Raw genomic sequence first — 24097 nt, 5'->3', positions numbered from 1 at the left:
AGTGCAATCTGGCTTAAGATAGAAAGTGTAACTGTGGTCGGCGTGCCATAAGCCGAGCTTGGTGTCGTCCCCGCTGCAGGAGGCTGCCAGGAGCAAACACTCCTGCCAGCTTCCCAAGGAGGACAGACGCTGTCCGGAACTGCCCTGAGTGTTCAATGTTCGGGGCTATACTAGACCTACTAAATTAAATGCCAGAATGTCGATCTCTGGCCCGGGGAGTGAAGGTGTGTCCTAAGCCTCTAGCCATAGAATCATAGAATCACAGAGCCGGAAGAGAACTTTGAAGGCCATCAAGTCCAGCCCCCTGCCCAAGGCAGGACCAATCCCAACTAAATCAACCCAGCCAGGGCTTTGTCAAGCTGAGACTTAAACACCTCTAGGGATGGAGACTCCACCCCCTCCCTAGGGAACCCAGCCCAGTGCTTCCCCACCCGCCTAGTGAAATAGTTTTTCTAATATCCAACCTGGACCTCCCCCACTGCAACTTGAGCCCATTGCTCCTTGTTCTGCCATCTGTCACTACTGAGAGCAGCCTCTCTCCATCCTCTTTGGAACCTCCCTTCAGGAAGTTGAAGGCTGCTCTCAAATCCCCCCTCACTCTTCTCTTCTGCAGACTAAACAGACCCAACTCCCTCAGCCTCTCCTCGTAGGTCATATTCTCCAGCCTTCTAATCATTTTGGTCGCCCTCCACTAGACCCTCTCTAATGCATCCACATCTGTGACGGCGCGTTGGGGGTCCCCCGTCTCCTGCACCCCGAAATGGCACAAACAGACTGCACCAGCCGGTGGAATAGAGGAAGTTTATTGCCTCTCCAGGATACAGCACAGCACAGATGGAATCTGGTCACAGAGCTGGGCTAGGATGCCTCAGGCCCCCTTGAGATGGGGGAGACTGGGCCCCTAAACTCCAGCCCCTTCCCCTAGGCTCTCCTCCATGCTCTCAGACAGAACTAACTAAATTCCCTTCCAGCCCTGCCCCCCAGTCAGGGCAGCATTCCACCTTCCTTTGTTCCTCTCCATGGGGGGTGTCTGGCCACTGGTTCAACAAGTTTGGCACTACCTTTGCATAGTGAGGTTTTCCCTGCTGGGTCTTGCTCCCGACAGCAGGGGTCACCACAGCCCAGCAAGTACCCCCACTACGTCACAACATCCTTCCTGTAATTGGGGGCCCAGAACTGGACACAGTACTCCAGATGTGGTCTCACCAGAGCTGAGTACAGAGGAATAATCACATCTCTGGATCTGCTGGCAATGCTCCTCTTAATGCAACCTAATATGCCATTAGCCTTCTTGGCTACAAGGGCACACTGTTGACTCATGTCCAGCTTCTCATCCATTGTAATCCCCAGGTCCTTTTCTGCAGAACTACTACTTAGCCAGTTGGTCCCCAGCCTGTAACAATGCTTGGGATTTTTCCATCCCAAGAGCAGGTCTCTACACTTGTCCTTGTTGAACCTCATCAGATTTTTTGTGGCCCAATCCTCCAATTTGTCTAAGTCACTGTGGACTCTATCCCTGCCCTCTAGCATATCTACCTCTCCCCCCAGCTTAGTGTCATCTGCAAACGTGCTGAGGGTGCAATCCATCCCCTCATCCAGGTCATTAATAAAGATATTGAACAAAACCAGTCCCAGAACCGAACCTTGGGGCACTCCGCTAGAAACCGATCGCCAACCTGACATCGAGCCGTTGATCATTACCCGCTGGGCCCGGCCTTCTAGCTAGCTTTCCATCCATCTTACCCTCCATTTATCCCATCCACATTCCCTTAACTTGCTGGCAAGAATATTGTGGGAGACCGTATCAAAAACCTTGTTAAAGTCAAGGTATATAACATCCACTGACTTTCCCATGTCCACAGAGCCAGTTGCCTCATCATAGAAGCTAATCAGATTGGTCAGGCACAACTTGCCCTTCATGAATCCATGCCCCTCATGAATCCATCCTGATCATCTTCCCCTCTTCCAAGTCCTTTAAAATGGATTCCTTGAGGATCCCTTCCATGATTTTTCCAGGGACTGAGGTAAGACTGACCGGCCTATAGTTCCCTGGGTCGTCCATCTTCCCTTTCTTAAAGATGGGCACTACATTTGCCTTTTTCTAATCACCCGGGATCTCTCCTGATCTCCACAACTTTTCAAAGATAATGGCCAAAGGCTCCTCAATGACATTTGCCAACTCCCTCAGTACCCTCGGATGCATTAAGTCCGGACCCAGGGATTTGTGTATGTTTAGCTTTTCTAAATAGTTCCTAACCTGTTCTTTACCCACCACGGGCTGTCCATCTTCATCCCATCTTGCATCACTTAGCGCAGTAGTCTGGGAGCTGACAGAGGCAAAGAAAGCATTGAGTACTTCAGCTTTCCCCACATCATCTGTCACTAGGTTACCACCCTCATCCAGTACGGGCCACACAGCCTCTCTGATCACCTTCTTCTTGTTAACATGCCTGTAGAAACCTTTCTTGTTATCCTTCACATCCCTTGCAAGTTGCAACTCCAGTTGCGCTTTCACCTTCCTGATAACTCTCCTGCATTCTCGAGCTAGACATTTAAACTCCTCCCTGGTCAACTGTCCAAGTTTCCACTTTTTGGAAGCTCTCTTTTTGTGCGTAAGTTCACCAAGGATGTCCCTGGTAAGCCAATCTGGTCTCCTACCATATTTGCTTCTCTTGCTATGCATCGGGATGGTTTCTTTCTGTGCCTTCCATAAGGCTTCTTTAAAATACTGCCAGTTCTCCTGGGCTCCTTTCCCCTTCATGTTAGCATCCCAGGGGATTCTGCCCATCAGGTCTCTGAGAAAGTCGAAGTCTGCTTTTCTGACGTCCAAGGTGTGTATTTTACTTCCTTTGGTCAGGATCCTGAAATCTACCATCTCGTGATCACTGCTTCCCAGGTTGTCACCCACCTCCACTTCCCCTATTAGCTCCTCCCTGTTTATGAGCAGCAGGTCAAGCTGCGCACGGCCTCTGGTTGGATCCTGCAGCACTTGTACCAAGAAGTTATCCCCAACATTCTCCAGAAACTTCCTGGATTGCCTGTGTACTGCCGTATTGGTTTGCCAACAGATGTCAGGGGGATTAAAGTCCCCCACGAGAACCAGGGCCTGCGATCTGGAAACTTCTCTCAGTTGTCCGAAGAAAGCCTCATCTACCTCATCCACCTGATTCAGTGGCCTGTAGCAGACACCAACCACAACATCACTGCTGTTGCTTACACCTCTAAACTTAACCCATAGACACTCAACAGGCTTTTCTCCCTCTATATGCTGGAGTTCTGAGCAATCCTAGTGCTCTCTTACATACAGTGCAACTCCTCCTCCTTTTCTCCCCTGCCTGTTCTTCCTGAACAGTCTATACCCTTCCATGACAGCGCTCCAGTCATGTTAAATAGGACAAGGAAAAAAATGAAATGTTAGTGTGAATCTATTATCTGGAAGTTGGCAAGGAAATGTCTGGCTCTGGCCTGCTGATGAAAGAGGGCTGAGACTATGATCGTACCATTATAGGGAGAGAGAAAAGGGGGCTGCCGAAACATTGTTAAAGCCCAATTTGTATTCAAGATAGAAAGAGGGAGCTGTACCTTGCAGCAGACTCCTTCCTATTAACCCTCTTTCTCCTCCCTCAATTATAGCTCAGTTGTGCAGCACCCGTCAGAGCTGTATGGTTCCTGCCTCTCTCACAGCAAGGTCCTGTCTGAACAGCATGGGGGAGGCAGGCAAAGGCCACGGGACTGGCGCTCTCCCCTCAAGCTGATGAACAGCAGTGGCTTTGCTCCATTGGCTTTGAACACGAACAGGCAGCAGATAACTTCCTGCTGCCCCGGAGCTGCAGTAACGTATACATGTTGTTTGCAGCAATTTTGCTTTGTTTGTAATGAACATGGATGGCTCGTGGCCGGCCTGCTTCCCAGCCGTCTCACAACCACGGCACGTGTCTGGCCACACTTGACCCACATGGGCTTGTAGCCCTTGGAACGGCTGAAGTGGCCACCAATCTTCTGCCTCGGGCATGTCATTCATCTGGCTTGTCCTCAGGAAAGACAATGAGGTTCTGCAGAGCCAGATTCGGTGCCCATTTATGCAATCTAGACTGGATGGAAACTTTTGCAGGTGGGCCAGGAAAGCATGTGCCCGCCCCCTGGTGGACACAAGTCAGTCGTTCACCGCATGCCACCCAGTATCGGCCTCACAGAACCCTCCCGTTCTGTTCCATCGCTGGCGCTGGCTTGTGAGCCGTAGCCCTGATCACGCCCAAAAGGCTGCCCTGGGCCGTGCGAGCCTCATTCCTCACGCTGAGAGGCAGCGAGTTCACTGGAAGCTGTGACGTAGCGGGGGGGCTGTCTGCTCTGTGACCCGGTGCCCCCCTGCACTGTGATGTGTGACCCACACGTTGTGATGTAGTGTCAGTTCCTTGCTGGTCGCTGTGCTTGGGCCGTAGGCTGTGACTGACCCCTACTGGCCAATGTCTGTGAGCACTGCCCAGCAGGTGGGCTGCCTAGGTCCCGTGGACAAAGACTCAACCGGTCAGACCAGTTGAGGGCAGCGAGGGAAGCAAGTGAGTGTGCGGGGGAAGGGGCAGTCTTGGGCTGGAACCATGAAGAAGACAGCCTCAGGAGGGGGCTAGGCATCTAAGGGCCCAGCCACCCCATCTCAAGGGGGTCTGGGGCATCCTGGCCCAGACTCCTGTAGCCACATCACGTCTAGGCTGTGTTGTATCCTGGAGAAGCAATACACCCCCTCTATTCTACTGGCTGGCGGAGTCTGTTCTTGCTGCTACGGGGCTGCTGGATCAGAGGACCCCCAACCCACCGTCACAAAGTGCAGAGAGCAGAGTCACCCGATTTAATTCAAGGGGCTGCTGCTGTACCAGGATGTACGGCCAGGCCCAAACACCTTTAACAACATGAACTCTTCCCTGGACGGACAAAAGGCCCTGCTGGGTAGCCCGAAGCCAGCCATGGTTCAGAATAAGAAAGGGGCTTGGGGCTGAGAGTTTGATGCTGAGCCCACCGGGGCTAGAACGTGTTCAGGAGGGAGGCTGCCTCCGACCCCTCTGACTCCTTCTGGCTGGCCCCAGGACTTGCATTGCTGGGGCCCTGTCCAGACTGCCACGGCGGGTCGGAGAGAGGCCAGGAGAGGCGGCTTGTGGGGGCAGGCTAACGTGAAGCCGCTCCACTGCACGGTGCCATTGGAACCCGGCAGCCCCATTGTGAGCTCTCGTTCCGCTGCACTGCACACCCGGGAGAGCCAGTCGTCAGAGCTGTTCGCATTGTTCAAACCGCTCAGCTGGCCCGGCCCTTGTCAAGGCGCCGCCAGGGGCTGGTGCGTCCCAAAGAGCTCGGCTTTACTTCGTTAGCTCGCGGCAGCTCCTCTCACGCAGCGCGTCTGGCAGCTTTCCCAGCAGGAACACGACGTTCCCGGCCCGAGCCATGCCGGGAGGGGACACGGATACCCGGGTGCTGCATTGGCCAGGAGCGACAGGCTGATAGTCTGGGCAGCAGGTTTGAAAGGCCCAGGCTCCCTGGAGCCTGGCAGGGTTAATCCAGCCCTTCCTGCTGCTCGCGGAGGCAAAGGCGCTCGAGGCAACTTGTGTCCTAGAGTCACGGCCAGATTGGCCTTTAGTGGGCCCCGAGGAGGCACCTGCAGGGGGAGTCCCCAGAGCAAAGGGCCCGTCTGGAAAGCAGCAGCTGTCAGTGCAATTAGCCCTCCTGGCCCCGCCCTGCCAGCGCACGTCTTCCCCTTGGGGGAGGCCCACCCATCCCCACCCTCAGACGCTCCCATTGCCCCTCCCACTGCTCCACGCCCCACACAGACCCCGCTGCCCAGTGCCCAATGCACACAGACCTCCCCCCCGCCCAGTGCCCCAGACACACACACCTTCCCCCTTCCACACTGTCCCAGTCTCTCACTGCCCTGAGCCCCTCCGACACCCACCCCCAGCTGCACCCCAGGCTCCCGCGCTGGGCTCAGCTGGCAATGCGGCCGGGGCTGGTCTCAGGGTGGGGCTTGCTCCGGCCCTTTCGGAGCAGTGACATCAGTCAGGTCACAACAGGACGGGGGCCTGTCCAGGCTGGGCTCTCTTAAGACCTATTTACCTGACACCCCCCCCCCCACTACCCCCCCGATCCCCATTGGTCAGGACCAGCCTGCTTCTGCACCGGGCCCAGGTGACTAGGACCCAGGACGGAGGGGCCCCACAGGTGGCTGTCAGCAGAGACTACTTGGAGCTGGAGCCAGGCCAGGATTGCAGCAGACTCCTGGGATGTGACCCCCCCACCCATGGCCAGCAGCCCTGTCCAGCTCACATGGAGCCCAGCTGCTAGGTGGAAGGCCCCTGGGGTGGGAGGGTGTGGCTGGGAGCCACTCACACTGCCAGGCCCCTTTGTGGCGGGGGCCAGGCGCCGCGGCACCGCTGGTGCCTATAAACCCGGTACTGAGGGTCTGTGCCTGGCCTGGCTGCTGGATGGAGACATGACACTCGATCCCCCTCTCAAGGGGGGGCCCTGGGGACCCGCCCAGCAACGCACGAACCAGCCCCACATTTGCCGGCTTTTGCCTCTGCAATCGGCTCCTGCAGGAAACGCCTCTGACGTGAGCCTGCCTGTCACACGCCTGGTGCGACGCATCTCGGGCCGAGGCGTCGTGCTAGCTGCCTGTTACCGCTGGAGCACCGGGGGCCAGAGGTTTCCTCTTACCCTGCATCTCCAACACCCCCGCGCAAGAGCAATGTCAGATGGCTCATGAGACCGGCCCCCACTCAGGAGAGGGCAGGCCTGGGAGGGTCAGAACAGGGCCCTCCCTTCCTTCCTCTGCGGGGCACGGCTGCCTCCCTCCAGGCCAAGTATGGCTGCATGGAACAGAGCCTGAAGGGCGTGTCCGGCAACAGCCCTTTGGGGTCAAGGAGCTGTCGTGACTCAGCACAGGCAGGTGCCCGGGGGCTGCGGATACACAAACAGCGAGAGGAGGCAGCACCCAAACGTAGGTTCAACATCCAGGTTCAGAAGCGTTCGACACTTCAGTAGCCGCTTGCTTTCCTCCGGCTCCGCTCTTGGGGTGGCTCTGGCAGCTCTCTGGCCCGCGGCAGACAGGAGCCCAGATGACATGACCACCCCGAGCCGCTGAATTCTCTGCCCAGCTCCTTGGCTGAACGACACTGGGCGGAAGGCGGCGGTGGGCCAGGCTGGCGGGGGGCTGCAAGGTGGTTGAACCAAGGTGCTCTCCCGGGCGAGGGCGGTTTTGCTCCCTGGGCGTGTGTCCCTAGGACCGTAGCAGTGCTGGGATGGGGGGCCCCGGCACACCCCTCCTGCCACGGGCCCCTACTTCACGGGTGTGTCACTTCTGTCATGCTGCCAGGAGACAGACCTCTGCAGCCAAATCTGCCAACCCTGCCTGTCTCGCGGGTCACCCCCCGCCCCCACGGAGCCACATGCCTGCCCACTGCCGCCGTCAGAACAAGCATCCCTGCAAAGCTCTCGGACCAGGGCCTCGGCAAGCGAGCGCTCGTCCGCACGGCCGACGGGAACCGAGGCAGAGTCAGGGCCAGGTTCTCAGCTGGTGGAATTCAGTGGCTGGCCCAGGTCACAGGTATCGCTGGGAACTGGACCCCGGTCTCACCTCCTTCTCCCCGGGACAGTGGTTTGACCACGGAGAGCCAGGCAGGACGGGCCAGTCGCAGCGTCACTCTCGCCTTGTCTAGCCATCGCTCAAATCATTCACGATGGCCTGATTCTCCGTTACACGAAGGCCCCTCCATGCCCCGCCTGCCGTGCGGACATTCCCGCCCATCAGGCCCCTTCGCACTTCCAGAGCGGCACAAGGGGCCTTGGTGTGACCGAGAATCAGGCCCGCAGCGCTATTCTGGTCTGTGCCGCCCAAGCTCTTTCCCTCTGAGATAGCAGAAGCAATTACCTTGCTACTCAGAAAGCGCCTGTTAGCTGCGGAGAGGAAGCGGCTGTATTCCATGGCGTTCGCCCGCAGGCGTGTTCTAGCTCCCCGCCACCACCAGCAGCGTCCTCGCGACTAGCGCCAGCGTAGCGAGTCCATTCAGATCAGAAGTGCAAACGCACAGGGAGGGGGCTCGTACTGCAGGGCAGGCCGAGGTGGAGTGGTACGGGCATGGCTGGGACACTAGGTGGGCCTGCTCAGGCCTAGCTCGGCCATTGGGGCGCCAAGTCCCGGAGCAGACTCAGTCCACGTGGCCAGGTGCAGTACCAGACCGGGAGTGGCAGCTAGGACCACGGCCCGGCGGGCAGAACCCTTCAGGCTCGTCTACACTCTATGCAACCCCCTGCAGCTCTGTCAGGGACCTGCTGCGTTGGCTTGAAGTGGCTTTTTTAAGAGGACAAGCCAAGCCAGTCTGGGAGCAGCCACACCCCAAACTGCTGAGCTCGCCTAGTGAAGCCGGTGCAGCACCACCCTGCAGGGGCCACGATCCCCGCCGTGCTCCCAGCGCTGAGTCCCGGCAATGGCCCATTAGAGACGGGCCGCGAGGGGCCTTGGTTACTTGCATTCCGTAAACAGAAGGAAACAGATTCTCGCAACTGGAGCACGTCTGGGCCCAGAGTCCTCCCGCCTGGGGTCTAGCCTGCACCCCCCGACGCAGCACACCACTCTACCTCGGTTACTTCCCCTCCGTCTCCCTTCTGTACACGGGGCGCCGAGAGTCAGCCGGTGTGTGGGCTGTGCCCAGAGACCCTTGGGCGCAAGGGGACGCCGGAGTGCACTGTACAGCTCTCGACCTGAGGGGAAATGGCAGCAGCAGGCAGACGGGCCTTTCACGCCCAGTTTGCCGGCTGAATTCTCCCCAGCGTGGCTGAGGGCTGAGAGCCTCTGTGGCCGGCGGGTGGCTCTGTGACATGAGGGGTCTCCCCACAGGTGTTGGCCTCAGCCCAAAGGCACCAAGCGCTCTCCTTCCTCACTGACGGGCGAGGCCAAACGCTGAACGGCCAGCACCTCTCCAGAGCAGCTGCCCCCGGTCAGGGCAGCTCAGCCCTCGCTGTGACTGGCCTGGAGGACAGGACAGGACAGGACAGGACCGCAGGGCTCCCGTTCTGCCAGCTCGGCACCGCATTGGCTGGGGGCGTTTCCATTTGCACGGCAGCAGCGCACACGGTCGGATCCCTCCCCTCCCAGCGTTTGACATGCCAGAGGCCTTTCCCCGTCCTACCAGCCACGGCGAACACTGCTGCCCCACCGCCAGGGGCTGCCTGCGCGGCTGCCACCAGAGCACAAGGCCTGAGGCTGTAGAAACAGAAGAGGCAGGACTCAGCCTCTTACTCACATCACAGCAGGGTCCAGCCAGCACAGAGCAGACACCTCCCCTCTTTACACTCCATCCCCACAGGACCTCGTGTCAGAGACGCAAATCTCCCGCACGCGCTGCCAAGGACCCTCACCTCACTCTAGCCCAGCTACGAACCCGTCTAGGTCTCTGACAACCAGGCCCCTTTGAGGGGTGCCCCGTTGGGATCCTGAAACGTAGGACACCCCAAATCCTCACGCACCTCTGAGCATCTGAAATCCAGGGGCTCTGTCCATGACCTTTCGGGGTGGATGTGGAAAAGGCTGTTTTGCTATTGAAAACTGGAGGGATGAGGAATGAGCACAGAAGCCTGAATTCCGCCGACAAGCCGTTCATTGTGAAGGAGGCAGACGGAGCTGGAAGGGGATTTAGCAACGGAACACGAGCCCCGACAGAACTGCCTGGGCTGGCCCTGAACAGGGAGGAGCCCGCAACTTCAGGGAGCCAGCGGGGGCTGCAGGTGCCCAGTGCCTGAGCAAGTCCGGCCGGTCAGTCTCATGGACACCAGGGAGCATCTGACGGGGCAGGTTACTTAATATGCGCGTCTATAAAACCCAGGGCTCCTCTATCAGGGGAACGTTTGCACAGTGTGGAGCAGTACGAGAAAACAGAGCTCAGAACTGGCACGTGGCCTCGCAGTGTCTGTGCCGGGTGTCAGGGGGAGTGTGGGTATTTCCACCGCAGGATCGCCCCGTCCGCGCTCACGCTCACAATGTATTTGTTCCCGGGGCAGATCTTGATGCGGGTGATGCTGCCACTGTGGCCTGTGCCAACGTGCGTCACCTCGCCCTCGTTATAGTCCCAGACCTTCACCAGGTGGTCGTCACCGCCTGTTGGACACAAGGAGGACAGATGGTTTGTGATCATAGGGAGAAGGCAGAGGAATGTCCTGGCTTTGGGACGGGAACAGGGTGGGATCCAAGGCCCTGAGCGCTGTGGATGGAAAGGATTTCCCCCACTACAGTGTCTGGGATCAGCGCGGAGCTTGGCACGGGCCCCTACCCTGACTGAACCCGACAAGCTATAGTCAGAGTCCCCCACCCCGCCAGGCCTTCAGTGAGAATTTCCTCTCCGTGCTGGTTTAACAGTTAAGGGAGCCAGTCTGCAACCTTACCACAGGCCTGGCCACTCACCTGGCTCCCCCGTGCCACTCCAGGGTCAGGCTCACAGTGTGTGGGAGCCAGGCGAGGGCTGTATGCACCAGTGCTTAGGCTGGGCAGCTGTAGCACCCACATGGGTCATTCTCCACTTAAGATTTCCAGGCTTCTGGAGAACGGAGACTTCCGTGAGCCAGGAAAGTCCAAGGGTCCAACTCATCCCCAGGGAAACTCCACTGAATTCAGCGGCGTGGGGCTGAAATGACCCCAGTTGTTCCCCATGACAGCCCAGGTTTCTGATCCTGGGAGCTGCCGAGTGCGTTCCTCCCTGCATTATTGCACTGGGCATGTCGCAGGATGAAGCCCACCGTATCTTCCCAAGCGTTTCCCACCCTCGTCCGTTCCTATTCGCAAGGTCTCCTTTTGTTCTTCCTTGCCTAACTTCTCACCCTTCCGGGTGTTACTTCCTGGGGCGTCTTTACACTCTGGGGTCCCCCCCAGTCTGCTTGCCTGTGACGAAGTAGGTCCCGTCTGAGGTGATATCCATCCCATTGATGGAGCCAGTCAGGGAGCCTTCCAAATTCCTGATTGCAGAGCCATCAAATACTTCCCAGTATCCGATCTGGAAAGAAGATCGGAAATGGGAGCTCACGCGTGCAGCGCTGGTGTGAAGATTCCCACGGCTTCTGGGGGCCAGCAACAAGCTCACTCCAGTGCCCAATGCCCTCCCCTACCACGGCTGCCCTTCTGCCGCGGGGGGGCCCACGCTGGCGTGAGAAGGGCTGGCATGTGAAATGCCACCCAATGACCCCCCTCGCTGGCCTGCCCCTGGCGCTGCGCTTACCTTCCGGTCTGTCCCGCTGGTGATTATCTGGTGCTCCTCCGGATGGTAACACACGGACTGGAACAAGGTGTTGGCCAGGATCATCTGATTCCTCATGAATCGGCTGAAAAACACCCCAAAGCAGCCTGAGGCAGAGGCTTCCCTACAGTGGGCGCGGGGCCTCTCCACAGGTCAGAGCCAGCCCACGCTGGCTGAGGAAAGGGTTTCCTGAGCACGGATGACGTGGCACTCATTTGAGCAGGGGCTCACCCTCCTGCAGGCTCTCTGTGCTGCCCGGTCTCCCCCCCCCCCCCCCCCCCCGCGCCTCCTTCACTCCCACACAAAAGGCCTTGTCAGGCAGGGATTGAGATCAGCGGCAAAATTGCTTTCCGGACACTGCTGGGGAAGACTTTCGCTGCCTAGGGCACCCCGGGGAGGAGGGGGGCTCTGCGAAAGCGTTATCCGCACACCCCCTGCCCACACACCCACACGGCCAGAGCCCTGCCACGGCTGAGAAGTGCCGCACTGCTGGGGAGGAGCGATCTCCTTACACGAGGTCCCAGACGATGCACGTCCCGTCGGTGCTGGCTGTCACACACTCCCGGTTGTTCTTCTTAATCTTGATGCAAGATATGGTGGATATGTGCTCCTTCAGAACGCCCTCCAGCTTGCGAGTGTGCTGGCCAATTTCCCACACCCGCACCTGCAACCAGCCACAAACACCGTGGTGCGCATGCGCCCGCCTGGGCCAAAGTGGAACCAAAAGGGATTCCTGAGCTGGGGGTTTCTCCAGCACCATTTGATGGCGTCTCTGTCAAGCTGGGACTTAGACACCTCTAGGGATGGAGATTCCACCCCCTCCCTAGGGAACCCAGCCCAGCGCTTCCCCATCCTCCTAGGGAAAGAGTTTTTCCAAATATCCAACCTGGACCTTCCCCACTGCAACTTGAGCCCATTGCTCCTCGTTCTGCCACCTGCCCCCACTGAGAACAGCCTCTCTCCATCCTCTTTGGAACCCCCCTTCAGGGAGTTGAAGGCTGCTCTCAAATCCCCCCCTCACCCTTCTCTTCTGCAGACTAAACAGGCCCAAATCCCCCAGTCTCTCCTCCTAGGTCATGTTCTCCAATCCCCTCATCATTTTGGTTGTCCTCTGCTGGACCCTCTCCAATGCATCCACATCCTTTCTGTAACAAGGGGAGCCAAATTGGACACAATACTCCAGATGTGACTTCACCAGAGCCAAATAAAGGGGAATAATGACATCTCTGGATCTGCTGGCAATGCTCCTCCTAATGCGCCCCAATGTGCCGTTAGCCTTCTTAGCTACAAGGGCGCCCTGTTGATTCAAATGGCTAAACTCTGGTCTGCTTTATTTTCACAAGGGTTCGGGCTTTAACAGAATTAAAGTGTCGCTTTAAAGTCAAGTTCTTCACTCCTGGAGCCACAGCTGAGTCAGTGTGGCCTTACATGCAGATAAAAGGATGTCCAATCCATCTCTGTCTTGAGTACAGATTTTCCTTCTACAGCAGCTTTGGTCACTCTTATGGCTGGTACAGGTTGCAGAGCTAATAACAGATTATAATTATAACCTCCACTTCTGCTGCTTTCAGAACATCTGGCAATATTCCTATTGTGAAAATATACCGCTACAAATCTCTCTTCCATTACAAGCCAGGCGATACCTAGTCTTGTGACTGCATTTCGGTGGGAGAACTGTTCTTAGATCTCAATTGTTTGACTGCAACTTAGACTGGCACTAAGGGTATGTCTAGACTACACAGTTTTGTTGGAAAAACGGCCTTTTTTCCGACAAAACCTGAGTGATGCCCATGCTGCAAGTGCGTTCTTGTGACAGTAAATCATAATATATGGAGCTATACCTATCTCATAGAGCTGGAAGGGACCTTGAGAGGTCATTGAGTCCTGTTCGTTGCTCTCACAGCAGGACCAAGTACCATCCCTGACAGATTTGCCCCAGATCTCTAAAAGGCCCTCTGAAGCATTGAACTCACAACCCTAGGTTTAGCAGGCCAATGCTCAAACCACTGAGCTATCCCTCCCCTAGCCCTGAGCTATTGAAAGAACAGAAGGGTTTTGCGCAATTGGTAATCCTCATTCTACGAGGAAGAAGCCTTTTTACGAAAGAGCTCTTTCAGAAAAAGGCGTGTGTGGACGGGGAAAAGGGAGTTTTTTCGGAAGAAGAGGGAAGAGGAAAAGCACAGGTGCCCTGGTGGCCATTCTGCCCATAGCAATCACAGCTCACATGCAAGAGAGCATCCAGGCAGTCTGGACACTCTCTTTCACAAGACGTTTTTTCAGAAGATCTCTTCCGAAAAAAGCTCCTTGTGCAAAAAGCCTGCAGTCTAGACATAGCCTAAGAGAACAAGAGTCCACCTCCTCCACTCTGTCTCCCTGATACACTGGGACTGACACAGCTGCAACTCCACTGCATGCAAGAAGAGGCTCAGACAGCCGCAGCTTGAAGCACCACCGTGCAGGGGACTTTTAGCCCTGACCGCTGGAAGTGGGTGTGGGGAGAAAGAAGGGAGGAGAATGAAGGTCAATCAGAACAGGTTCAGCAGGTGAGGACTGGAACTGGCAAAACTGGGTTAGAAGGAAAACCTGCATTCAAGACAGGCTTGCAAACAACGACTGATGCAGATGAACCAAATACCGGTGACAGACAGACTGACAAATCGGAGTAAGAGGCATGTTCAGCATTGACAGGATTTACATGCCGGGAGTAACCAGCGGACAGGGCTTCATGCCATGCTACAAGGAAGTGGGCAGATTTACTTACAGCCGACACGAACAGTTGGGAGCCGAGTCTTGTGCTTACGTGAGCCAAGCCAGGACGCTCTCAGGTTCTGGGGAGGTGGTTACTAGTTCCAGCGGCAATAGCACCAGCCAGCCCTGAGAGATTTAGGCATGTGTTACCTGCCCTTCCCCCCCTCCACTGATGATCCTTTTGCAGTCGCTCGTTGTCGCGATGGCTGTCACGCCCATGCTGTGGGCGTGGTCGATCACATACAGGAGTCGACCAGTCTCGGGCGTGAAGGCTCGGATTTTCCCGTCATTCCAAGCTGGAGCAATACAGAAACACCACCCAGAAAGTCACGTCCTTTATATTATTTTTTCTCCTTCCTGAGCCCCTCCCCAATTCCTTTCATGAAAAGGCCCCATCAGGCCCGCGACACGGAGGTAAAACCGCTTGGTGAGTGCGTGAGCAGATTTCACTCCCTCCCGGTGTCTAGCTAGGGAAGAATGTTTGGGGAGGGGGCCGCTGGAGCCCCACGCAGCACAGGACAATGGCGAGGGGAGCGAGGGGAAGGCGCACGATGCCTCTGTCCTCAGCCCTAACCTGCCTGGTTCTATGTGAACCTGGACTCCCTAATGTGCCCGAGTTCACACCCTCTAGCCGGGCTCCCCAAACCCTGCGCTCCTCACACACCATCCCCACGATGCCAGGGGCCTGGCAGCTGTGAGCAGGGTTTATGGAACCTCTTTGGTCACTGCCAAAATAGCTGGAGCAATTCCAGGCTCTGGGCCTCCCCTTTTCTATTACAGCAATCGAAGGCGGGATCTGAACCTGGAGCTCGCCTGTCGTTACCTGAAATGATGCTCCTGCCGTCCCTCATGAAGTCTATGGCATGGCAGGTCATATTGGGGATCGTGATTCGTAACAGCTCCTTGTTCTCCGGGGTGTGCCATACTCGGATGTCGCTCTTGGAGCAGGTGGCAAACAAGTCAGAGGTTTCCCTGGGGAAGGCAAAGAAACAGGACGCTCAAGATCGGCGCTGGAGAATAGTTTCCTCATCAAATCTTACTTCCCCTTCATTGGGCCTTTCCAGTAGGGGACACGGCAGTTAAGGTGGAAGGGCCCTTTGCATTTCTCACGCCTAACTCTGACAAGTTTGCCCTTTGGAATGAAACTTTCTAAGTCCAGTCTCACTTCAGAGATAGTGATAGAAATGTAGCCGTGTTAGTCTGGGGAAGCAAAATACAGGACAATGTAGCACTTTAAAGACTAACAAGATGGTTTATTAGATGATGAGCTTTCGTGGGCCAGACCCACTTCCTCAGATCAAATAGTGGAAGAAATGCACTTCAGAGATGAATTTTATGGGAAATTTAAAAGTCAGCCCCACAATTATATTTCAAGATTTGCTTGCTTTACAATAGAATATATGGCTTTTCTGGCCCACGGAAACTGAAAAAAAATGGATGAAATGTCAGATATTGTGCATAGCCATGCCTAGAAATAGAAAAAACAGCAGAGTTTGCACTGGCATAGGTTCTGTTACGTATTTTTTACACAACACAATGATGTTTTGTCATAGCTCTGTATGTTAGGGATCTACAGAATGCTTGAATCTTAGCCCCATAGCTTTGCATAAAACAACTTGTGCAACTCTAAAATGCTGCCACTGGAGGTGTTCCTTTCTCTCTCCTCAAAACCCTTAAAAAAGAGGAAATAGAAAATTAAATACATGGACCATTGGCAGATGTATATTGGCACTAATGTCAATGAAGACCAATAACACGAGATGATCTGCCCGGTAGCATCGCAACACAATTTTTAGATTGTGCCACTAGATGTCTGGAAATGAAAAGTTGCATTTCTCTGACAACAGTTTGCATACAATACAGTTTCTTTAGTGAGGGTGTTAAATGCATTGCGCTGCAATAGCTTTGGCTGCATCGATATGATAAGAAACATTAACATGAACGCTTCCAAATTAAGAGGGTGGGACAAAAGAAAAGTTTGTTGACTCCCAGGACGAATATCAGGTGCCAATAAGAGTCTTCTTGTCGTCATGGTACATTTCTTCCTCCCCCCTGCCCTTAATGGGCCAGGAACACTGTAGGGGGAATTAAACAAGGCTGCAAACGTTGGTTGAGGTGTATCTTGCGATGAGGCACGTGCCCTCACACGTTTAGCGTCAAAGGATAAAACCTGCTCAATGTCTCTGGAAAGCGGAAATAGTAGAGAAAGATTCAGTTTTGCTTCAGAACATGCATGTTCGCCCGTCCAGCTGATGAGCAGTTGGAAGCCTCGTGGTCTTGCAAGGGGAAGAAGTGACATTTGAGAGTCCGCTGGAGCCTACTGTTTCCAGACGCTGTTGGAGTGGGGAAGGGAGCTGCTCTCTCTCCGAGCGGGCAAGCCACACGAGTGGCTTGGTGGCTCTCAGAGTGGGCTGGTGGCAGCTGCCCTTGCTGGGTAGAGGGGGGTAAATAAGCAGGGGGCTTTGCAAAGGAGAGCAGCACGTCCTTCCTAGCAGCCCGTTCTGGGCGCAGAGATGAGCTGCCCAGGCAATCCCAGGGGGTGTTCGTCATCTATGAAAATAAGCAAATCGTGCAGTGCAGGCCGGTGGGGAGTGGGAGCGAGAAAGCAGCTTGTGGGGAGCCCCTCTCTCCCCAGCACCCTCCCCTGGCTGCTGCCCTGCTCCTTCCGCCTCTCAGCTTTGCCTTTTTCTTTCTCTCTCTCAGCTGTTCGGTCTAGAACATTCTCTGCCCACCAGGGCTTCGTACAGTCTTATACCCGGCTCAGAACCAACCAAAAGCCTTTTAGCCGCTGGGCTCACGCCAGTGGCTCACGGCCTCGCTCTTTCACCCCTCCTCCAGGGATCCCTGTCCCTGCAGATCCTCCTCAGCCCAGCTGGGGCTCCTGCCGGAGCCTTTCCAAGCCCCTACCAGCTTTCCCTCCCTTCCTTCCCCCTGGGCTTCTTTGCTGACCGTTAGCCACCAGCTCCTTCACTAGGCCTGAGCTAAGTGGGCTGGACCACAGGTGGGCTGGACCACTCTCCCCTTCAGAGGGCCCTGCCAGCTGGTGACACAATCACATGCCTTTTGTTCCGCATCCCCATCAACGCCCAGCAAGCTCCAGGACAGAAAACAAACAGTGACCCAGCTCCTTTCCTGGGACGCTTTATAAAACTGGATAAGCTCGGCAGCTGAAAGACTTTGGACTAAGCCAGGCCAGGGAATCAGGTTTAAGCCTGGGTTTCAAAGCCTGGGACATACACCGCTCCAGAGAAGAGCACAGAGACGTCACTGTCAAAGGGCAGGTGACAAAACAGTCCTGCCAGCATGTCTAAACCAGCTCCTCGGAATGCCTTCTTCGCAGAATGTGTTAGTCCAGGGAGCGCGGCCGATTACTCAAAGCACTGACAGATTTACTCATTACGCTAGAGGTGCTGGCTCGTACTCTGGCGTAAAGTGAGGAGTTGGAGGGCTTCTTGCATGTCTCTTGTGCACATTTTGCTGTAACTCAATTGGGTTTGACACTTCATGTCACAGCAGCAGCAGCAGCAGCAGCAGCATACCAACGCCCAGGACCTCCCTCTGGAGCAAACTGCCACCCTCCATTAGCAGAGCGAGGGACTGAGCCACCACTGTTATGAAATGGCGTGATCCTAATATTGACAGCAAAGGGGAATTTTCCTGTCTGTTCATGAGATGAATGTGAAGAAGGCCCAGCCGTGAGGTTAGCATCGTGCACCCGGACTCCTGGATTGAATATAGCACGCCGTCTGGCTAAGCACACAATTACAAGTGAAGTTGATAGCCCAACGTCTGTTTGACAGCAGTGTTAGTCCGATGTTAGATGGCATTCTAGGCACTGAGACAGAGCAAGAATGCAGCCATGCCTGCAAGGATAGGCCCTATTCAACCCAGTGCATGCAAGAAACGCTGACAGACATGTGAAATGTCAAGTTTCACGTCAGTCCAAGCTGGAATGGGCCAGGAATTTCATAACACTCCTCCCACCAATGCTACGCAAATTCCACTTTGTTTAAATACAGGCGCCTAGTCAAAATTCTTGATGCAGATTCAGTTGAACTGATTTTTCACTTGGCCACGCTGAACTGTGGCTGACGGCCACCCCAGATGGGCTGCGTTTCAGGGACCTCGTTATGTAAATCAAGTGACTGTGGGGATCTCTGCATGGACAGTGCTGGCCAGACATCGGCATCAAATCTGCACCTTGTTCCCCCACCCTCCCTTTTCCCCGTCATACTAACGATGGGAAAATGATGTCATGGATAGCTTCGTTATGACAGGTGGCAATGAGCTCCTCTTTAAACTCGTTGTAGTTGAGGCGATAAATCTGGGACTCTTCCGTTCCTACGAAGAACTGGTGACCTTGACCTCGGCCTGTGAGGGAGGTGATGCCACCTTGGACTTGAATTTTCCTGTTAAGATAAAGCAGAAATGTACACTGATGTGGACCTTGATTTGCCTCGCCTCTTTGATTTCGTCTCTGCTGCTTTAGCTTCCTCCCACCTACTTGCTACATTCCTACCTTGACCCAACAGGCAGAAACACTGTGAAGACCCACATTCCCTTCTCTGCCACTTCATGCAGGCCTTGGTGTCTCTGGGACTGTCTACATGGGGAAATAACCTGGAATTGCGACTGCAGAATAGTCTCCATTGGCTGCCTGCGTAGACTCCCTTATTCTGCACTCAACGTACACTTTGGAAGTGGATGAAGCTAACTAGAATAAGAATGTCCACATGGGGCATTTGCACAGAATAGCTATTGCACTCTGAATTCACACACTAGTTTATTTCACAATAGCTTCCACATGTAGACAATGGTAAATCCGGCAGGGTTTGAGAAAACACACCTGCACTTCTGTTCGACTAGGGTCTTGTGTAAACACACCTTTCTTATCAGAGGTGCACTTAAAAATTAGCATACCCCAGGAGGATTCTAGGCAATTTTAATTTCAATGATTGGGGAATAAGCTATATCGTATAATTACATTATCAAAAGTGTACACTGAGATTCTTTGTGCAAAACTATGTTTGTAACTCAGTTTTGCATGCACAACGGAATGCTTTGTGAGTAGAAAGGCACAACATTTTGACACACTTGTCTACATAGCTAGTGACAAATCCCTATAGTATCCAACATCTTTTTTTGGTAAGATTTCAAGAGGGCAGATGAAATTGATGAACTCGATGTAATTTCATTAATTGCACAAGCTGTGTCGACCTTACAACCAGTTCAGGATCTGACACCAGCCTTTTAGAAGTAAAGGTGGCCGACTGGTGCACACGTTTGTAAATGAATCAGTAAAAACGTGCAAGGTACAAGCTAGCCATTTCAGCAATGTTTGGAAGACTGATACGGTGAGATTTTACTCTCGTTCCTTAACTAAAAAACCATCAACACAGGCACTTAGCGCGCCGTGGCAAGTAAACAATATTGTCCCAACATGGTGCCACTTTGTGGAAATGCCACTCACCCCCCTGCTGCTTTGCTCTACAAACTCACTTGATTGGTTTGTAGTTTGATCCTTTACAGAGAGCGACAACCCCTCCTCCGGTGCTGACTACTAACTCGCCCGTCTTCAGCAAAAGCAAAGCTGTGACTCCCTAGGAGAAAACAGGAGTAACGCACTGTTGCAGGGCAGCGAGGCTCTTTACTGGTGCTGCCACGCTGAAAAGCTCAGCCTGTCTTTGTCCCGCTCCCTGTGGCGGTGCTTATGTTGTTCACGTATTGCTTCATTAGTACTGCTCTGCTCTGCTGCAACAAAGCAGTCCTTCCACAAGGAAAGGAGACAGCATTTCTCTGCTACCGTTATATTAGCAGCTAGTGCACAAACTGTGAGGAAGAGCAAGACATTAATGACAGCATCAGTCCTACAAAAAGGGACTAGGATGGAGCAGGTATGTCCCTGGATACCCATTCTAGCACAGAATACATGCATCTTGCCACAGACCATTGGTCTGAGCATTACAATGACACGGTGTAACTCAGCCTAAGTTTTCTCCTTCCAAGCGTGCTCTGGCTTTTCTGCAGGACCTCTGTGTCCCAGACCCTAGCTCTCACTGCTTCAGAGAACCATGCTACTCCCCTTGTATTGAGGGGGGCGTTGAGAAGCTCTTCCTCTTACCAAGAGCCCTCTGGAAACAGCCAGCATTTCAATAGAGGGGTCCAACCCCAGCGAACGGAGGAGGACAACAGAAGGACCACCTGCCCCGCCAGAGAAAGGAAGTGTTGTCTACTGGCAAAAGCACCAGTCTGGGAGTCAGGAAATCAGTTTTGTCCCCAGCTCTGGCACAGATGTTCCTGTCTGAGCATAGACAAGGCTGACCAGTTCTCTGTGCCTCAGTTTCCCTGTTTGTCAATGGGACTATTCTGGGCTGTGACAGTTTATTAATCTCTGAAGATCTCCAAGAGTCTCTAAAGCCAGGTGCAGTAAAGGTGTATAACAGCCCTGGCCCAAACCCTGGATGTTCTTCATAAGAACAGCCGTACTGGGTCAGACCAAAGGTCCATCTAGCCCAGTAGCCTGTCTGCCGACAGTGGCCAGCGCCAGGTGCCCCAGAGGGGGTGGACCGAAGACAATGATCAAGCAGTTTGTCTCCTGCCATCCCTCTCCAGCCTCTGACAAACAGAGGGGGATTCACCTTTCTCAGGTGAATCCCCACTGACTTTCGTGAGAGTTTTTCCCCCAGTAAAGAGGGAGGGGAAACGTCAGGGTTCGGCTCGTTATTAAACGGGGCAATTAAAAAGATCTGGACTGTGAACAAAATGTGAAGCAAACAGCGCACTTCCAGCACGTCAGCACCATTCCCCTCAGAGAGCAGACAGCTCCCTTGTGGATGGGTGTTCTCCAGCCCCAGTGGGACAGGGCCCATACTGCAGGGTCTCTGGCTGTTCCACTCCCTGGCACTGTCTCGCTTATAGGATGCGGTTTAATTCCCAGAGTCCTCTGTATCACCTCACGTGCTGCTTTCCCTCCCTCAGACCCCCCACCAGGACACACGGGTGTAGTGAGTGTGTCAGTTAGGAGTGCCTATGCATGGTATTACCAGGGCTGAGTCTCCTCTACAGAGATTCTTTGACTCAGCTCAGAGCTTCAGAGGGGGAGCTGAGTGAGCTATAACAGGAAAAACTTAACAAACAACCAGTAGACCAGTAGCACTTAAAGATTAAGAAAGCATGCAGATGGTATCCTGAGCTTTTGTGGGCCCAGCGAAAGTCATCTGAAGAAGTGGGTTGTGCCCACGAAAGCTCATGATAACATCTACATGTTTTGTTAGTCTGTAAGTTTTTCCTAGTTAGTTCAGCACGTGTATCTGCCAACTCTTATGATAGTTCCAGTATCTGGTGCTTTTTCCTCAAAGCTCCGGATCCTAGGCTATGTCTAGACTGCAAGCCTCTTTCGAAAGAAAGCGTCTAGACTGCACGTTGAACTTTCGAAAAAGCGGCTTGCTTTTTCGAAAGAAAGCATCCAGTGAGTCTGGATGCTCTCTTTCGAAGAAGCCCTATTTACATTCAAGAACGCCTTCTTTCGAAAGAGGAACTTTCGAAAGAAGGCGTTCTTCCTCGTAAATTGAGGTTTACCGCCATCGAAAGAAAAGCCGCGTTCTTTCGATTTAATTTCGAAAGAACGCGGCTGCAGTCTAGACGCTGGTGAGGTTTTTTCGAAAAAAGGCTACTTTTTTCGAAAAACCCCCTGAGTCTGGACACAGCCCTAGAGTCATGGGATTATTTGACTTTCATTTTAAAAGAATTGTACATTTTTACCAGTCATGGCTCTGGGAAAAAGCATGAAACTGTGAACTCTGAAAGGTCAAAACCCAGAAGGCAAATAAAAACCCAACATTTTATAAAACTGCCTAATTGGGAACACATGAGCTTGGCAATATAGTGTCATGTGTTATATCTGAGCCCACAAGTACGGGTATTCCCAGACTTGCTCCTCTACAAATCTTAAATCAGGCCCAACCCCACTTTGCTTCCATGATCAAACACGTTCAGGGCAATATGGCCACAGACAAGAAGCTGGCAGGACCTTTACACAGAAATGACTAAGGTCCTATGGGGGTTATTGGGGAGGCCAAGTCAGAGAGAAAAATAGGGTATATGCACTGTTCAGGGCCAGGATGGGATCTGGAAGAGCATCCAGATGGTATGGACTAAACATAAAACATACCATTTGGAGAAAGGAGGTTGAGTTTGGGAAGGCTGCTTGGTCTAGTCGCCCATTGGGTGGAATCAACTGTATTAATTTTAAAGTCTTGCTTACGCTTCATGGAATATTTTTTAAAATATCCTCTATAGAGGTTACTGCATATGTCACATTAACTGAATCTCTCACGTATTCAGAAAACAAAACTATCCAGTATGTTTGCCCAAGGAAGGAGCTTCGCTTCTATTTACATGGTTCTCTTTTTATTTCCACCTGCGCCACTACCTTCTCTCATGGTTCTCTGACAGCAGGAGTAACTGCTGTGGAAAATTAGGTCACACAGAGGATATTTTTTTAACAGAAAAACAGTAGGAAGAAGCCCGTTTTCATGCAACTAGTCTTAGGAAAAACCATAAGAACAATGAAAACAGACTCAGAAAATATGATCTAGAAATAGAACTGGTCTAGACAGTTTCTTCTGCTATGGAAAAAGCTCTTTATGAGTTCCATTAAGGTTCAGAGTTATGGAAAGTGGTGGCATTACAAATCAAACAAACAATTGAGAATTTATATGATTATGGCTCTCAAATGCCAGCTCATAAATGTGTGTTTTATAGCACTCCCAATACTGCTCTAATTTTTCTAGCTATCCCGTTTAATTTCCCTAATTTGGCATTGAAACCATCAAAACTGAAAATCAAGGGCCTTTAACAGGTCAGAACACCTATGGTGGACGTGTTGTTATCAGTCTGATTGCAACCTTGCTATTGTAAATGGGCTTCTTCCTATCAAGACTGTTCTTTGAATTACCATGAGTAAACCGGCAGATTTATAATCTGCACTGGCTATTCACAACATCCCGCTATTCACAGTAATGATGCAATTAATACTGTTTTATGTCCTGTCTTTTGTAGATGAAACAAAGTCTCCTAAGAAATTCCTGTCTTGAAATTACGGAGACAAATCTCAAACAACTCAAGCAGGCCTATTTCCCCATAAGGATACTTTTTCCCTTGCCCCATTTAATCTCCTCCAGGCTTCTTTGCTGCAAGTGCACTGTCTGCTCTTCATCTTCAAGTTGCTTAAAGATTTTTACAGCGTGAACTCTCCAGGAATGTCTAGAAAGGTATTTGCAAATCACCCAGCCCACTTTGCACCTGAGCAACTCGCTTGCCATTCTTCACGCATATAATGGGAATAGAAATCAATGCAGTGTTTACAGGTCCAGTATTTACTGTCTTTACAAAAAGCCCATTTTAAAAAACGCCGTAAAGAAAAGGTTGGTTTCAGAAACAAGCTGCCAAATGAAATCAATGCACTTTATGATCATGACTTAAAACCCCACACGCTGAAATACCATTAGAGATGTAAAAGCCCATTGCGACTGTTCGCCAGTTAAACTATATGTTTGACTGGTTAACTGGGCCTGTTGCACTGGGCTGGGCCCCCCACACTGCGGGGGGCAGGCTCTCACGGGAAGATAAAAGATGGTTTCATGTTTAAGGCAGTTGAATGCTGCTCAAGGGAACTGAATTCTGTTCCTAGCCCTGCCCCCAAGTGCCCAGGGGATGCTGGGCGAGTCTCTTAAACCACAAACAGGTGGCCACTGATGATTTCGTTGTCTGGGTCCTGATGTGTTGAGGTGCTGGGCATTGAGGTGCTGGGCGATTGCTCGAGCAGGAAGTGCCAGCAGTGGTGGGTCTGGTCCGCTGGGGGGACCGGCATAGAGAGCTGAGGCACACACTTCGCAGGGGGTTCTGTTTGCTGACAGCAGAGGACTGAGACTCAGGAAATTTGGGTTCCATTCCAAGCTCTGAAGCGCCTGTCTCTGTCTCTGCCCCCTCCCCCAGACACTGGTCCCATATCTGTCTCCTACCCAACCCCCTGTCCAACCTCCATGGGCTCCTGGTCCAAGTCTGCCTGGCCCGCCAGTCCCTTTCCC

General features: G+C 53.2%; 1 protein-coding gene across 1 annotated transcript in view; it reads right to left on the bottom strand.

The window, feature by feature from the left end:
* Positions 1 to 9617: 9617 nt before the first annotated feature.
* Positions 9618 to 24097, bottom strand: part of CFAP52 (cilia and flagella associated protein 52) — a 35816-nt gene continuing 21336 nt past the window's right edge. Inside the window, exons 7-14 of the mRNA XM_075903489.1 lie at positions 19509 to 19609; positions 18248 to 18418; positions 14833 to 14981; positions 14160 to 14305; positions 11774 to 11925; positions 11244 to 11346; positions 10910 to 11021; positions 9618 to 10132 (exon numbers count right to left, since the gene is read on the bottom strand). Coding sequence (XP_075759604.1) covers positions 9957 to 10132; positions 10910 to 11021; positions 11244 to 11346; positions 11774 to 11925; positions 14160 to 14305; positions 14833 to 14981; positions 18248 to 18418; positions 19509 to 19609 — 1110 coding nt within the window. The 3' untranslated portion in view covers positions 9618 to 9956. The remainder of the gene's footprint in view (positions 10133 to 10909; positions 11022 to 11243; positions 11347 to 11773; positions 11926 to 14159; positions 14306 to 14832; positions 14982 to 18247; positions 18419 to 19508; positions 19610 to 24097) is intronic.

This window comes from Pelodiscus sinensis, chromosome 20 (genome assembly GCF_049634645.1).
Source record: "Pelodiscus sinensis isolate JC-2024 chromosome 20, ASM4963464v1, whole genome shotgun sequence".
NCBI lineage: Eukaryota > Metazoa > Chordata > Testudines > Trionychidae > Pelodiscus > Pelodiscus sinensis.
This window is presented reverse-complemented; position numbering and strand designations above follow the sequence as displayed.